Source organism: Chamaea fasciata, unplaced genomic scaffold (assembly GCF_029207755.1).
Source record: "Chamaea fasciata isolate MVZ Bird 193981 ecotype frontalis unplaced genomic scaffold, bChaFas1.0.hap1 SCAF_4, whole genome shotgun sequence".
In the NCBI taxonomy this organism is placed as follows: domain Eukaryota; kingdom Metazoa; phylum Chordata; class Aves; order Passeriformes; family Sylviidae; genus Chamaea; species Chamaea fasciata.
Window position 1 is genome coordinate 56,654,180 of NW_027094089.1, and position 15,836 is coordinate 56,670,015.

The following is a 15,836-nucleotide window of genomic DNA, read 5'->3' on the forward strand; positions in this document are numbered from 1 at the left end:
CCTGGATACTGAATATTAGTAAGTCAATCAATTGTTCAACGCAGTTGAATCAGGGATGAAAAATATCAGAGGAACAACTGGCACATGAGGAGACCTGGACCTCAGCTACACTGACCTTACACCACCACAGGAGCTCCACATACTTTGACAGAGACAACACATGTGTTTGTTTTCAACAAATATTATTTTAGTGAAAGCATGTAAGCATTAATTAATACAGGCCCCCCCTTCTGAGCCAGATGATGCCCTGTCCTGAAAAGGCAGCTTTCCTGCTTGGCACACTGAATAGGTGAGAATAGAAAAGGGTAGTCCACTCCATGATGTTTCTGTGGGGAGTAACTGCAAGGACAAGAGCAGCCACTTTGTGTACTGTGGGGAGCACAATGTCTCCATGTGAGCAGGAAGAGTAGCTGTGCTGAGCTATAATCCTAGTCCTCTTCCTCCACTGACCACATGTCTTGTTGCAAAAGGCCCTTCCTTCCCTTTTGACTACTTGGACAAAAGCTGAGCCTGAGCAGGCCCTGGGAAGTTATCCTGCTCTTGGGGAGGAGAAACGCAGCTCTGAATGCATCAGGGGCACCTGCAAACTCTGCATGCCTCTGCACAATGCCTCCAGCCCTCTTCAGGTGCTGGGGGGCCACAGGGCAGTAGCAGAAACCCCCAGTCAGTGCTGCTGCACCTGGCCCCTGTGAGTCTGGCCACGAGAAGGGAGTGTCTCCAGGCCTAGCATGGGGCAGGTTCCCAGCTCCTGCTGTGAGTGTCCTCAGTTGTGCTGGCAGGTAAAATGGCACCTGCAGGTGAACACCAGCACAATTCCGCTTGGAAGCAGGCAACTGCCCACCTTTAGGACACAGGCTTTTTGGTGACTGGCACTTTACACACAGGTGTGTTTTCCATTTCCTGACTAGGCAGTTGGAAACAAGCCTTGAAGGCAACACAAAGCTTCACTACAGTTGGTCCTTGCAAAATGTCTCTTTCCAAGGAGCAGCCATGCCTGGCATAATTGGAGCAGACAGCCCTCCAAGCAGACAGGCCAAGGGACTGACCCTACTCCCAGAAAGCAGGAACAAAGCCTTCCTCCAGCCCTGGGGATGGCAGATGCAGATCCTGCCACCCTCAGCTGCACAGCATTTGCAGAATCATGTAATATCCTGAGCTGGAAGGGATCCATCAGGATCATCACATTCAACTCCCGGCCCTGTGCTATACATCCCAAGACTCACACTATGTGCCAAAGAGTCCAAATGTTTCTTCAACTTCTGTCAGGCTTGGTGCTGTGACCACTTCCTTAGGGAGCCTGTTCCAGTGCCCAGCCACCCTCTGGGTGAAAAGCCTCACCCTGATATCCAATTGAAACTTCCCTGGACTCAGCTTCATGCCATTTCCTGAAGGTCTGTCACTGATCATGGGAGTGAAGAGGACCCCTCCCCTCATGAAGATGTTATAGACCACAATGAGGTCTTCCCTCAGTCTCCTCCAAGCTGAAAAGACTCAGCTGCTCCTCATACAGCCTCCCCTCCAAACCCTTCACCATCCTCATGGCCTTCTATTGGACAATGTCTTTTTTTATATTGTGACACCCAAAACTGCCCTCAGGACTGCAGTTCTGGTGAGGCTGCTCCAGTGTAGAGCAGAACAATCCCCTCTCTTGCTCAGCTGGTGATGCTGTGCCTGATGCACCCCAAGACACAGTTGGCCCTCCTAGCTGCCAGGGCACTGCTGACTCATGTTCAGCTTGCCATTGAGCAGGATCCTCAAGACCCTTTCCACGCTGCACCTCTCCAGAATCTTATTCCTCAGCCTCCTGTTCCCCAGCCTACACACACAACCAGGGCTCCACCATCAGAGCTGCAGAATCCAGCACTCGCCCTTGTTAAACGTCATATGGTTGGTGATCGACCTCAGATTTATTGAGGTCTCTGCAGGGCCACTCTGACTTTGAGGGAGCTGGCAGCTTCCCCCAATGTAGTATCATTAGCAAACTTAGTATTTCATCGAGTACTCCATCCAAGTAATTATGAAGATGTTGAAGAGCACAGGGCTGAGGACAGGGCCCTGTGGAACCCCTCCAGCGACAGATTCCCAGTCTGATGTCACCCCCCATTCACTGCAACCCTTTGTGCCTGACACATGAGCCAGCTGCTCACCCATCACATGATGTGTTTATCCAGCTGTGGGCTGGACATTTTGTCCAGAAGGATTCTGAGGCATAATGAAAAACTTTGCTGAAACCCCAAAAGATCACATCAACTGTTTTCCTTTAATCAACAAAATGGGCTACCCTGTCAAAGAAGGAAATCATGTTTGACAAGCAAGACTCTTCCCACTCATGAAGCTGTGCCGGCTCTGACTGATGGCTGCATTGTCTTCCAGGTTTTCAACACCTCCCAGAACAGTCTTGACCATGATTTTACTGGGCACTGAAACGACACTGACAAGCCTGTAGTTTCCAGGGTCCTCCTTCCTGCCATTTTTGAAACTTGAGACAACATTCTTCAGCTTTCAGTCAGCTGAGACATCTCTGGACTCCCAAAACCCCATGAAAATCATTGAGAGAGATTTTGCAATGACAACAACAGCTCTTCAAGGATTCTTGGATAAATCCCTGTCAGGCCCCATACATTTGTAGGAATCTGGCTGGAGCACCAGGTCCCACACAATTTCAGAGTCAGGTGGGAATTGATCACTCTCGCAGTCACAGTCCTTGAAGGTCAAGGTACTGAGCTTCCCTTGGTCTGTCATTTGTGTTGAAGATAGAGGCAACTAATGCATTAAACACCTCTGCCGTGTCCATGCCCGTCTGAGGTGACCATCCTCACCCTTAATGGGCGGATTCAATTTCTAAACTGCATTTTGCCACTGATATTGAAATAACTCTTTTTACTGTTCCCCACATTTCTAGCAGCTTCATCTCCAAATGAGCTTTGACCACAAGAATTTTCTCCCTACACTGGCAAACAGCATCTCAGTATTCTTCCCATGTCACCTGACCTTGCTTCCACTAGGCACACACCTTCCATTTTAGTCCTGTTTCCAAGAGAAGATCAACCAAGACAGCCTTCTGCACCTAGAGTACTGCCTTCAGGCACAACACTCAGAGTTTAAATAAATGTTTTCCGTAGAAGGCTAAAACCTTTTCACAATTCTTTGAAAAATGACTGCTACTTAACACCTTTAGTTTAAAGGTTTGAGATTTTTTTATTAGAATTTTTCAAAATGTTTCTGGTACCTAATGAGTTGAAAACACTCTCTAAGACTGTTGGCAATAAAAGATTCTTGGAAAGCAGATTGTGAAAACCTTTATTTTCTCCATAGGTGGCTGGATTTGCATTTATTTCATAATCCATAATCAAAACAAATATTCGATTTCATGAAATAAGATGAATGAAATGTTAGTCTCCTTTGTAGCCTTTGCTCCATGTAAAATCAATTGGAAAGGAAAACCTAATTTGGTTTCCTGTATGCTCAAATCAGCCTAGATGACAAAAGGTTTAGATTCTGGGATGTGTTTGGAGGAACTTTCTATTATTTGAGGGTGAAAGAAGATATTCTCCATCTTTTTCCAGCTTCAATGGTATGTCATCTTCCTGGCCTTTTAAGGTCTACTGGTGTTAAACCCTTGATTTGTTCCAATTTAAAATTCTGCTCTGAAATCTTCCACAATCTATGCCTCACCTAATAGTTTCCAATGGGATGGACTCACTGAAGATTGTATTGACAACAGTTTTTTTTCTCCAGTCATAAGTGCTTTGTATATTGTATTAGCAGTGTTACATGTGAAGCCATGAATCTTAGAAACCTGCTTCAAATACAGCAGGGTAGTGAACTAACGAAGTATCCCCACAGCTCCAAAATAAGAGAAGGAAATCAAAGAATGAAAGGGTTTTGTACCAACAAGCAATCACATGACCTTTGGCAGTAGAGTTCTTTGCATCACTTGCACCTTGCACCAGTACTGACAAGAGCTAAGACTAGAACACAGATGTTGAAAGTCACTTTTATGTACGTTTTCTTGGACTTCGGCCGTCAAAAATTTTATTTTTCACCTATATAGCAAGAATCATGTAACATCCTTGAAATGAGGGTTGGTGTGGGTACAGCCACCATGCTTTCTCAAACCATTGTGTTCCTAAGGCCTATCTGCTCTACAATAGCAAGGAAGCTGCCATGTGCCACCACTTTGGGAACTAACACAAATATACAAATATTTTAGTTTGCAGTTTTAAAAGCCACAACTTCAGGGGAGAAATTCCACAATACAGCCCAATAGCAATGTAAAATCTAAAACCTAATCAAGCCATGGCAAGGCAATGCCACCAAGTCTATTTCTCACAAAGCTACATAGCCTGCAGCCCCTGCCTACAAACCATATAGTTACATCATGCTTAGCTTGGTTTAGCTTTTTCTTCTTCTCTAAGTGCCCTGCTTTTCAACTTTTTGGTAGAAACTATTTCATATTTACTAGTCTCTTTCACAGTTATTTCATTCATATAGAGTTCTTTGTTCTTATACACTTTTCTAACAGCACAAAACATTTACAGACTGTTAATTTGTAAAAGACCACCACAATGCAAACATCTACATTTTAAAGGTTTTTGCTACATACAATACACAACTTATATATTATACATACTTGAGAAGAGTCTAATGCTGCTGCTTTAAATGATTAAGACCAGAGTAAAGCTAAAGATGAGCTCTTTCAGGCTGTGTATTTAAAAAGTTCTCAACTACTTCTGATTGTGCATAAGGCAAAGTGTATCTTGAGACATTAAACATAGATCTTTGAAAGAGCCCATTTAAGTTAGATGTACACATTCTTACTGAGACAATGGAAACTTGTCCTGGAATTTTCCTTTAATCTCCACTGAAGCCTCCAGCCATAAAGTACAATTGATGGAAGTACCACAGGCCACTTCCATGGGGACCTGAAACCAGATGCCTGTGAAATCTTTACTGCTCCAGGACTCAGGGAACCACTTTGACACACAACACCAACCTGTACTTAGGCTGATAAGGCAGTGATGAACTATAAAGTTGTTTTCAGGCTTCTCTGGAACAGACTCTCAAAAGGTCATGGCTGGGGTTCCAGGTCTTCCAAATTAAACAAACCTTCCTTCCAGATCCAAGGCAGGGCCGGGTATATTTGGAGATTTGCCCTTCAGCATGACCCTGTTGTACCGCATCTTCCCTCCTGTATCTGCAGAAGTGTCCAGAAATGGTAGAAGACAGGATCTCACTGACAGAAAATGGGACATTGTGCCACTCACTGAACTTCCCAGGGAGAATTTCTAACACAATCCCACACTGTGGTAGGGCCTGGAGAGGAAAGAAGGAGCTTCACAGGAACCCACTGTGGTTCACTGCTTTCTGAAATGATACGTCACTCTTTCAGAACTGAAGGATCTCAGCTTAGGTAGTGCATTCACAATGTACACAGGTTTACATAGGCTGGACATACAGTTTTAAATATATCGAAAATAGTAAGCAAAAATATATTCATTGAAACAGCACATACACTTGTTACACATGTATTGAGGGGTCACATTTTAACTACTTTAAATAGCAAATATATATCCTCTCTCAACGGTTTACTACTGCTTACTTAAAATATGTTGTGAAATGCCACAGTGACAACTGTCATGTTGTCTTTCACTAAACACGAAAAGTTTGAATAACAATGGAAAAAATAAAAATACTGCATTGATATGACTTGTAAAAGTTTCTGAAAGTTAAAAGCTACTACTTCATTTTAAATATCCCCATTGAAACACATCTATTTGTACAATTAGTCACACTGTATACTACAATACAATGTTTAGCACGTTGTAAACTTCTACCAATAGATGACTTTTTAATGAGAAATTGTACAAATATACAGCTATTTATACCACATACTTATAAGGCTATTAGCACAACAGCAAGATACATGTAGAGAACTATAATCACCAACTTATGCAATGAATTCTTCTCCCAGTTGGCAATAACTGGGTTCATCTTACAATCGCCAGCAGTCTTTAATGAATGCTGAATTTCTATCAGGTTTTAGTGATGTCTTGCAAGATCAGGAGGTGCCAGATGAAGCCTTAGCATGCAACGCCATTGTGGCACACTATGTCCTTAGCTGTGCAGGGACTCCATCCTGGCCGCTGGGTAGCATGAAAGGCTTTTTCTCAATCAGGTGTGTTACTGAATGAACACCCCAAGCAAATGATTGTTGATAAGTAAGTTCTCGAAGTTAAATAAAAGGTTAGTGTTTTCCCCTGTGACTGAAGTGCATGAATATTTAAACTATACTTGTAGCTTAAACCTAAAATCAAGAGAAAAGTACTTATCTCGAGGAGTCCTTTACTTACAGAAGTTTCCATTGTGAAATGAAGATTCATTTTTCTCAGCAATACATGAGGGAACATTTATTGGTGGAAAATCTTCCTTTGGCTTCTGGGTATTGCTGCTGCTGGATTTACTTCGACTGTGATCTGGAGTGGGTTGAATAGGCAAAGATCTGGCCACCTTGGATTTCACCAGGCAGCCACAAACAAGACGAAAGAAAGCCCGACGCATTTCCTTACTGGCCAGGGTGTAGATGATGGGGTTCATGGCAGAATTGATGACTGCCAGAGCAATAAACCAGTGGGCTTTGTACAAGATAGAGCACTCCTTGACTCTGCAGGCCACATCGATGAGGAACAGGATGAACAGTGGAGACCAGCATGCAATGAAGACACTGACAACGATCACAACAGTCCTAAGGAGTGCCATGGACCGCTCTGAGTTATTGTGGTTGGTGACATTACGACTGCTGGACTTAACCAGTATGTAGATACGGGCATAAAGGATGACAATGGCAACCAAAATGGCTATGAAGATGCTAATGCAGAACACAACATACTTTTTGGAGTACAGAGGCAAAATTGTTGAGCAATCTGGTAAGTTGTTTATGCAGTTCCAGCCGAGGATGGGGAGGGCACCCAAGGAAATTGAAATAAGCCAGCATGTACCAATGAGAAGGAACACTCTGTATTTTTTATTTGCATCATAAGGCCTCATTTTAATCATGGTCAAGTGCCGCTCAATAGCTATCGCTAGCAAGCTGAAAGTGGAAGCTCCCAGGGCAACAAACATGCTACCTTCCCTAATGAACCAGATTGTGGAGGACAAACTCAGAGTTTTCTTCCCAGACATAAGAATGTTTACCTTGTAAACAATCCCAGCTAAAAGATCACAGAGAGCTAGATTGCCAATAAAAAAGTACATGCGGTTGTGAAATTTATTGTTTTTCCATATGGCAATCAACACCATCAAGTTTTCCAGGACTATGAAACTACATAGGATCAGAAATGAAATAGTGGGCAGGTCTATTTTATCAGTTGCCTTTTCCCTTAAAATAAGCTTTCCTGTGTAATTATAATGCAGTACAATCAGAGAGTCCACCTCTTCATTTCCTTGAGGGCTCACAAGAGCATCAGGTGGCATGGTAACTGCTGCCATCATTTGTTTCCTGATGGATGCTGGATTCTTTTCTTCAGTATCTCAAGAATATAGTTCCAATAATTTTCCACAAGAGGGAGATCAAGCCACGTTCTTCCCAATGCTCCTCTGGGTAGGCGTTGTATATCCCCACCTCCAGCAAGCCTTGCATATTAATTCGGGAGAGTGGCTCTCAAACCAGGCTCTGGAAATAAAATTGACAAATGCAACATAAATATCACTGTCTTCCCACATCACCCAGTGCTTAATCTGCAACATACACCCAGGAGCCAGGGGTGAGGGACTGTGACTGATGGAGCACTGAGGTCCAGCACTGCTGCATGCCTCTCACGGTAGCTGTAGGTAAGCTCAGACACAGCCTGGATGCAGAAATACAAGGGCAATGCTCCTGGTGTTTCAAAGGCAACTGCTCCAAGGTGTTTCCCCCGTGCAAAACTTCCATGCTGAAAAACACACAGAAGAGCCATAAGAAGGGCTGGCAAACAGACCCAGCAAGCCATAGTGTGTGCACAGCAAGCAGCTTTACTTCCTCTCAAAAGGACCTTAGTGTACACTTCATTACCAAAGCACCATCAAACCATCACTGCCTCCTCAGCAGTAGGGCAAACTCTATGCTTTCTAAGCTTGTTCTAGTTTGTCATGCAGACTCAAGGTAGAAAAGATCCTGAGAAAGTTGGTGTCAAGTCTTGATGCCAGTATGCATGTTGCCAGTACCTAAAATAACTTCCCCCAGTTAATGGTATAGATTTCTGCTATTTACAATTGAGAAGCTGCACTGAAAGCCAGTCATCATAAAGTCAATCCTACCTCCCACTCAAATTAGTTGGATTTCTGTTACCTTTTGTAAACTAAATATGGCAAGTCATATTTTAATAAGTATTATTTTTCTTTATAGTGAACTTTACTTTTCCCTCCTCTTCATGTAAGTATACAAGACATATATTTAATGTTCTTAGGTTTTTGTAAAAATAAAAAATATTTACATCAAATTTGTCTTTCTCAGAAATTCTGATTTTCTTTAAGTTACAACTTAGATTTATTGCAACATCTTCCCATGGACTTTGAGGTTCCATTTTCACAGATGTTTCAATACATATTTTTTTTTTCAAAATATCAGAAGAGATTTGTACAGTAAAAATATCAGAAGATGTCAGAAGCACTTACTGTTTTATCAAAAATGTTGCAGTTTAGTTGTTGCATACTCTAATGACAATCAGTGCTCATGCCCCAAATGTATGCACTGAGGATGAGCAAATGGCCAATTTTTCACTTTTCTAAGAAAACAAGGATGGAGATTAACCATAGCATTTATTTACTCAAGGGTCATAAACATTTTCCAAACACATTAAAGACAGTTTCAAAGGAAAGGCATCAAGGTAAGAAGGGATGGAACAAGATGATCCTTAAGGTCTCTTCCAACACAATCCATTCCCTGATTTTATGGTTCTGTATACAGGTTTCTTAAGATCAGAAAAATGTGTGAGTCACCGCTGACACAACAGACTGTTTTGGACACTTGAGAAGTCAGAGATGCATTTTCAAGTGCCTTTGCAGGATGAGGGGAGGAGCAAACCACATCCCAGATGAAAGTAAAGGGATTTAAATGGTGACCCACACCCTATTTTCCCACTCTTCCTCTTCCTTGATTCCCTCCAGAAAAAAAGTTATCTGATAAAACCTTACAGTGAACTGACTTGAATTCTTTAGTACATTCAGGATGTTCTGTAATTACTTTCTGAGAAAATAATTTGCTGTTTGCCCACTGTTCTTTCCCCAGTCTAGTTCATAGGTCCAAATTACTATGGCTGAAGAGGGCCACTGGGAAAGACAGACAAGAAACACAGTTGCTGCTTGGTGTTCTTGGTCCTTTTTTATTCAGAAGATGACAGCAAACACCTCGTTCCTTTCCCAGGTGCTGAACTGGGCCCTTGAGCTGTTAAAATTCTTTTGTGAAGCATGGTAACAGTGAAGCTCTCAACAGAAAAACTTCACCTCAGCTAAGGTTCAGTTACAATCTGCGCACTGTTATCACATTAACTGTCACAGTCTTTCATTGTATTGGCTTATAACAAAATCCCACTGTGTCCATATGAATTGCAAGTGCTTTCCACTGTAAAATAAACAATTACATTTGACTAGAAAAGTATTTGTTAATAATAGTTCAACCAGCAATACCCACCAGACTGGCTGATGACTGTCTGAGAGAATAATATTCCTATCATTTAAGAGCACCACATGCAATGAAATAAATATTTCTTTAAGTCATTTTCAAGTGAGTTATCACCCTTGTCTATCAAAGGGCAAATACATTTCTTTCTGTGAAGAAAATTTTATGCCAGACACAGGAGTTTATCAGCCACAACTCAGCAGATGTAAAGTGTCATGACTCTGCTAAAGGTAATGGTACTATACCAGTTCCCCCGGCTGAAAGCAGGCATGATGCACTCAATCAGCAGAAATCCTACAGCCTCTGCCACTGTTAGTAATTACCTCTCTTAAAATTGTTATAGCAAACTTGGTATCACAAAAGTAAATCTTTGCCTCTGCCAAGCTAGTAAGAAGACAATGAAAGTTGTAACATTATTATTTACCAGGATTCTCACTGACTGAGTATCACACACAAGGCATTTGAAAGTTAATATAAATAATGCAATAAATTGGAATCTATTTCCAAGTAATATCGTTCAGCCATAGTCTTTTGTTTATCTCCTGATTTGGAGCCAGTATTTCAGAAAGCACATTTTTTTTTCTTTAACAATTAGAAAAATTAATGTTGGTTATGCATTATAATAACGAGAAAGCAACAAGTCAGGTTCAGGACAATGTGTCACTGCTTTGTGACAGCTCAATTATTTACTCCTCAAAACAAGTTTGCCCCAGTCACACACTAGCTGCAAATTATGGATGTCGTTTCAAAATATTTAAAAAACAACCTGAAGAACCTGTCTGTGGCATGTTGCTTGCCCAGCACTGCCATGGTTAGGTACCTCAGCATGCCAGACTCTTGAAACCACTGGAAATTATTTTTATTTCCTCTAAAGCAAAGCAGAGGACCCCTACTTCTGCAGCATCATGTACCATTAGAAGGTTAAACTTCTTTGCAGAGGAGGGGAAATCTGGTGGCACTTCCTCATGGATGTGCTGGCTAAAACAGTGATTGCTAAACTACCAAATTAAGGCAGTGGTACAATGTCAAGAACCACAGCCATATTCAGAACAATTCAGTTGCCTTCTCCAGCTATTTTGCTGACTTTTGTTGTCCCAGCTCCAAGGATGGAGAGAGCAGCTGGGGTCAGCTGTGAGCACCTTCCTCACCCACCAGCATGCTTTGGGGTTTAACCACTGGATAGAGGTTAATGTGGTCTCCTACAGAGGTCAAGGATGATGGCAGGGTCACATCACTGGTGGAGAGGGTCCACCACTATCTGTATGGTCCCTCTGCCACACACACCATTAAAGAAGCAATGCTGTGTGGAAGGCCACAGCCCCTTGACCTGCTCTTTGGCAAGGCACAGCTCCTCTGTCTTCTCCAGCTGAACCACAAAGAGGTACAGGTAGAAACTCAGGGTCATAGCTCTCAATGGCTCCCCTGGCCTGCAACTTTGCTCTGGTAACACGTACTTCCCAGTGCCAGGAGGCACTAGGGAACCTCTGATAATGGGGATGCAAAACCCCTTCAGCAGCCATCTCCCTCCCGTACATATCGACTCTCTGTTCCCAGTGGGCTCTCTGGTTATGAGTCCCACAGGGAACTGAGGGCTTTTACCCTCTCACGAGTCACTGGCACTTTATATCTAAAAGAAATAGGAAATCTCTGTATTCAAAAAGCAAGCCAATGTGCTCTCAATTTTCCTGAAGTGAAAGCAACGAGAGTAAAGTGAGCATAGGACTTGGCCTTCCGCTACGTACTTTTGCCTGCAGAACATACCACACATTCAGTACACTTATAATATGGAACTGTATTTTCCAGTTTTTTAAATAGCCACAAACAGACTTGACCAAAGAAACCTGATGCCCCTTCTCCACCACCACCATCACCACATGCACTGCCGTTCTCCCTCTCCTTCCACATACAACAATACACTTTGGCAAAAAAAAAAAAAAAAAAAAAAAAAAAAAAGACTTTTCAAAACAAAGGGAAAGACAAGAATGCAAATCTGAAGCAAAACCTTTTTATATTTTATGTATCTGCAAAGCCTCTCCAAACGAAAGGTAAACATATGAAATTATCAGGCACACCCTGGTAGTCTCATTAACAGAAAGGGCTTTTGAGAAGAGCTGCGCATTTCAATACACATTCCCACTGAAATTAATTTGCTAGACGCAAATGAAGTTTAGACAATGAACATCTGCTGCAGAAAAATGTCTTAGAGAACTCAAATAAACTTGAAAAAGATTTTTTCTTAAGTGAATGTAGTGGCAGTTTACAGCCTCGGGAAAACAAATACCTACTTTTCTTGGCATCTTTTAGACATCGGTTTGAATTTTGTAATACTGAGTAGTACACATGTACACCTCACAGGGGAGCTCCCGCATGGTTTAATTCGTGGTCGTTAAAGGGAAGGCATTTCGACTTCTTCCCCCTCTCCCAGCGCTCCTTTTCCCCCCACTTCAAACTTCAGTAACTGTTCTCAAATTTCCATTAGCGCCCGAGCCTTCTGGAGGGACAAACATCTTGTTTAAGTTACCCGACGTGTCCGCGCCGTGCTGGGTCTCACAGAGAGAACACCGTTCTACCCACGGGGCGTGAAGACGTCTAGACCCGGGGTTCCCACGCGGCTCGAAGCCGCTCCGTGCCAGCCACCACTATGCGCCACACCCCGAGCAGTGCCTTCCCGCTCCGACAGCCCGACCGGCATCGCGCCGACGGGCGGCCGGGCGGGCAGCGGCCGGCGCGTCCCGGGCGGCGGGAGAGGGGCCCGGGCGGGCAGGGCCGGGAGCTCGGGTACCTGCTGCGTCCGTGCCGCGTCCCACGGCGCTCCGGGGCCGCCGCATCCGACCTCGCCGCCTGCGCGACGCCGCCGGGCCCCGGGGCTGCGCTGGGCAGGACCGGGCCGGGCCGGGCGGGGCCGGGATGGCCCCGGCCCTGCCCCGCCGCCGCCGCCAATCCCCGCGGCTCCGCGCTCCTCGTCGCTGCCCGTAGTCGCCTCGCCCGGATACCCCTCGCTCTCCGTCCCCACCGCCCCTCCGGCCTCTTCTCGGTCCCCGCGTCCGCCTGCCCTCGGTTCCTGCCTCCCGCACGCTGCTCCCGCGCCGCCGTCGCCGCCGGACAGGCTCCGCTCCCCGCTCCGGCGGCCCCTGCCTGCCCCCGTCCCGTCCCACCGCGCCTCACCCCGCCCCTTGGCTGCTCACCGTGCCCCATGCCCGGGGGGAGCGGCGCCCGGGGCTGGATGCTGCCGGCAGGGCAAGGCCGTGGGGGTACCGGTGGCTTTAATGCTTAAACGGCATTTTGGCCAGCCGGCGCGAAAATGTGAGACGGCAGAGCCCACCGCCGAGTATTTATAACGTCCAGAAGAATGCGAGGTGGAGGGTTACTCGGGTCGAGTGATTAGAATGTTCAAGTGAGGTTGTACGTGTGCTACCTCTGCTCCTGTGTTTCACTGTGTCCAGTAATGCAACCTTCAGAGGGCTTGAATCGAGAGGTACAGGGTAAAACATTCAGAAATTCTTGGTAAAAGTACTTCTGGTTTGACCCAGAACTGCTGATTACAGCATGCTCCTGGAAAGGTACCTCTTGACAGAGTTATTGAGCGCATGATAGCAACCCAAGGACGGCGATAGGTGCGTGGATTGTGCCAGTGATGGGAGCAGCACTTTGAAAATGAAGTTGGAACATGGATCCCACAAGTGTCTTATTTAAATGCACTTGTAAGGTCTTGTGGGTACAGCAAATCTTTCTATCAAGTGCATATGATAAGCTGGCAAACAGAAGCACTACAGCAACCTTGTTAAGCACGGGCAGACGTGTAGGGTTGGCTATTGTCTCACAGCAATCAGTGTTTTTCTTAGGAGCCTCCTGTCTGGACCTGAGCATCATCACACTTGGAGTCATGCCAAGGGCCTGGCTGTCAGGTTGCCTGCACTGTTGTTCTGCAGGGATGAAAAGTCCTGGAGGAAAGCAGAACTAGGCATTTTGTAGCCAGAAGTTTAAACTGGTGTAGCAGAGGAAACGGTTGTTTCTGTGACTGCTTTTTATCTCCTGAAGAGGAGTAATAGAACTTTTCTGGTTTAGGACTTTGGTAGGAAATAAGGACTACACTGGGCAAAATGGTGGTAAAATTGCTTCCAAGCTGATGGACCCAATGGATATGGCCCACTTAGCTATGGATAGGACAATACTACAATCTCTAGTGGTCTTAGCCTTATGTCCTGTCCTCCCGATTTGTGTGCTGAGTGAAAGCTGCTGTCTTCTGCAGAACAGGAGTGGAAAACTCCTTCCACGTCACATACAAGTACACACCACTTTTTGTCAAAGGGAGGCTCAGGCCAGTGAATTACTACTCTCCCATTGCTCAGAAAGTCCTTGTTCTACAGATTTCCTGAAAACCACCCCAGGAAGCTCTGTGGTCCTCTTGGCAGCCACTTGCTACACACCACAAGATGCAGTTCATGTATAGTAGATGTAAGTAGCACCTATCCTGGCTCTGTGTTCTGCTGTTATTCCTTATTTTTCCCTTTCTCCATGTTTCTCCTTTACTACCTTTTGTTTACTTGAAGAGGAGAGCCAGAAGTAGGCACTCTTACCAACCTGTCATGGATAAGGGGACAAGATACTGCCACTACAAAGATTTTTTGGTAATCGTTCCAAGAGGTGGCAAACTGTGTCCTGTTGCCTGTAATGGTTTTAAATTCCCTTCAGTTGGGCTTACCACCATCAGCAACCCACAGGAGCAGCTAACAACAAGGCCTCACTACAGTACAGGGGAAGTGGTTTATCAGGAGGATCAGATGTTATTTCTGAGTGAGACTTCTGATGTTGTCTGACATGGTGGTGTCTGAAAGCACCTTGGCTGCAGAGCACTGTGAGCAACGCAGTCCCACCAAGTGAGCACAGTGATCTCATGCCTCAGCTTTCCTATCCATCATGGGAAACTGACTTCACACACAGCTGTGCTGCAGGGGTGTCTGGTTCATCAGGAGGCAGTGGTTTCTTGCAGATGCCTCTTGACCCCTGTGGCTGCAGTGGCTGCTGATGTCATTGAAGGAGGTAGGTGGCAGGATACTGAAGGGCAAGCAAGAGAAGCAACCTAGAAAAAAAGGGCGGTAGCAAGTCCTTGTTCAGAGGCTGCAGGGGATTTGCCTGGTGTGGCCAAAGCAACTGTTGGCAGAAACCTCCCGAGAGCTCAGCCTCTTTGGAAATAGCTGATACAACGCACTGGTTCAATTCCAAATGTCATGCAACAGCCAGCGAGGCACCTATGGAGAGCTTTCCACAAAGATCTCAACCTTAAAAGAAATTACATTTTTGTGGGGTAGAGAGATTAATGACTAAGAAAGACATAGGAAGAGAGGGCCAGGAGCAGTGATGAATTTTCATAGCAATATGAGGTTAACAGCTCAGTTTTCTGAGGATGAGAAGCCCTTTCTGCCCTGGAAATTCCTGAGTGATTGGGCAAACAGGAGGAATAATGGAAAAGCACTATTTGCTGGTGTTATTGGAGTTATTTGACAGTGAAACTAAAACTGAGAACAAGACATTTCCAAGATCTGGAGGTCCTGAGTGACCTGCTGATAAAATGAAATGTTAATTTCCATGCTGCTATGTGAAACATAGAAAACCAAATGTAGTAATAGACACATAAATTTGCGTGGGGTGTTAATACTCAGAAGAGAGGTCTTTGCGGATAGTCCTTAAAAAACAACTGACATTCATTAACTGTCAAAGGGAAACTGAATTCTAGGAATGAGTAGGAAAGGAAAGAATAACAAAATGGAAAACATGGTTGAGCTCTTCTGTGAGCTTGGCACCTTAAGTACCACAAGTGTCTGTGGTTACTTCATCTTCTGTTTTAGAAGATGAAAAAAAGCAAGAAAAGCAATGGAGTAGTTAGAGAAGTTATTTCTGCAGGGAAAATTCAGGTTGGCTAGGACTAATCAATGGTAAAAAAAAATAAATGGAAAAACAAAAGATGGAATACTTTAAAAGACAAGAACACAAATTTCTAACAAAGTACTGTTGAGCTGTGGAAACCAATGAATGTGAGAGAAAAAGTGGTTGAACAAACTGATGAAACCACTTGGAATAAAGGGCTGCCAGTAGCTGTTCAGTACAATGAAAAGGCAGTGCAGGGCACAATGGCTAGGAGTCACAAGCAGGGGTGGTATTTACCCTGCACTATTCTAGCTCC

General features: G+C 44.4%; 1 protein-coding gene across 6 annotated transcripts; it reads right to left on the minus strand.

The window, feature by feature from the left end:
- Positions 1 to 3,283: 3,283 nt before the first annotated feature.
- S1PR3 (sphingosine-1-phosphate receptor 3) lies at positions 3,284 to 12,937 on the minus strand. 6 transcript variants are annotated; one of them, XM_066181667.1, is made up of 2 exons: positions 12,841 to 12,937; positions 3,284 to 7,672 (listed from the first exon to the last, which is right to left on the minus strand). In XM_066181667.1, exon 2 carries the CDS (start codon positions 7,489 to 7,491, stop codon positions 6,346 to 6,348), a length of 1,146 nt encoding a protein of 381 aa, XP_066037764.1. In that variant the 5' UTR covers positions 7,492 to 7,672; positions 12,841 to 12,937; the 3' UTR covers positions 3,284 to 6,345. The 6 variants fall into 6 exon arrangements, with proteins under 6 accessions (XP_066037764.1, XP_066037763.1, XP_066037760.1 ...); XM_066181666.1 differs by lacking the exon at positions 12,841 to 12,937 and adding an exon at positions 12,438 to 12,759; XM_066181663.1 differs by lacking the exon at positions 12,841 to 12,937 and adding an exon at positions 12,438 to 12,759 and having other exon boundaries at positions 3,284 to 7,931.
- Between the last annotated feature and the right edge of the window lie 2,899 nt (positions 12,938 to 15,836).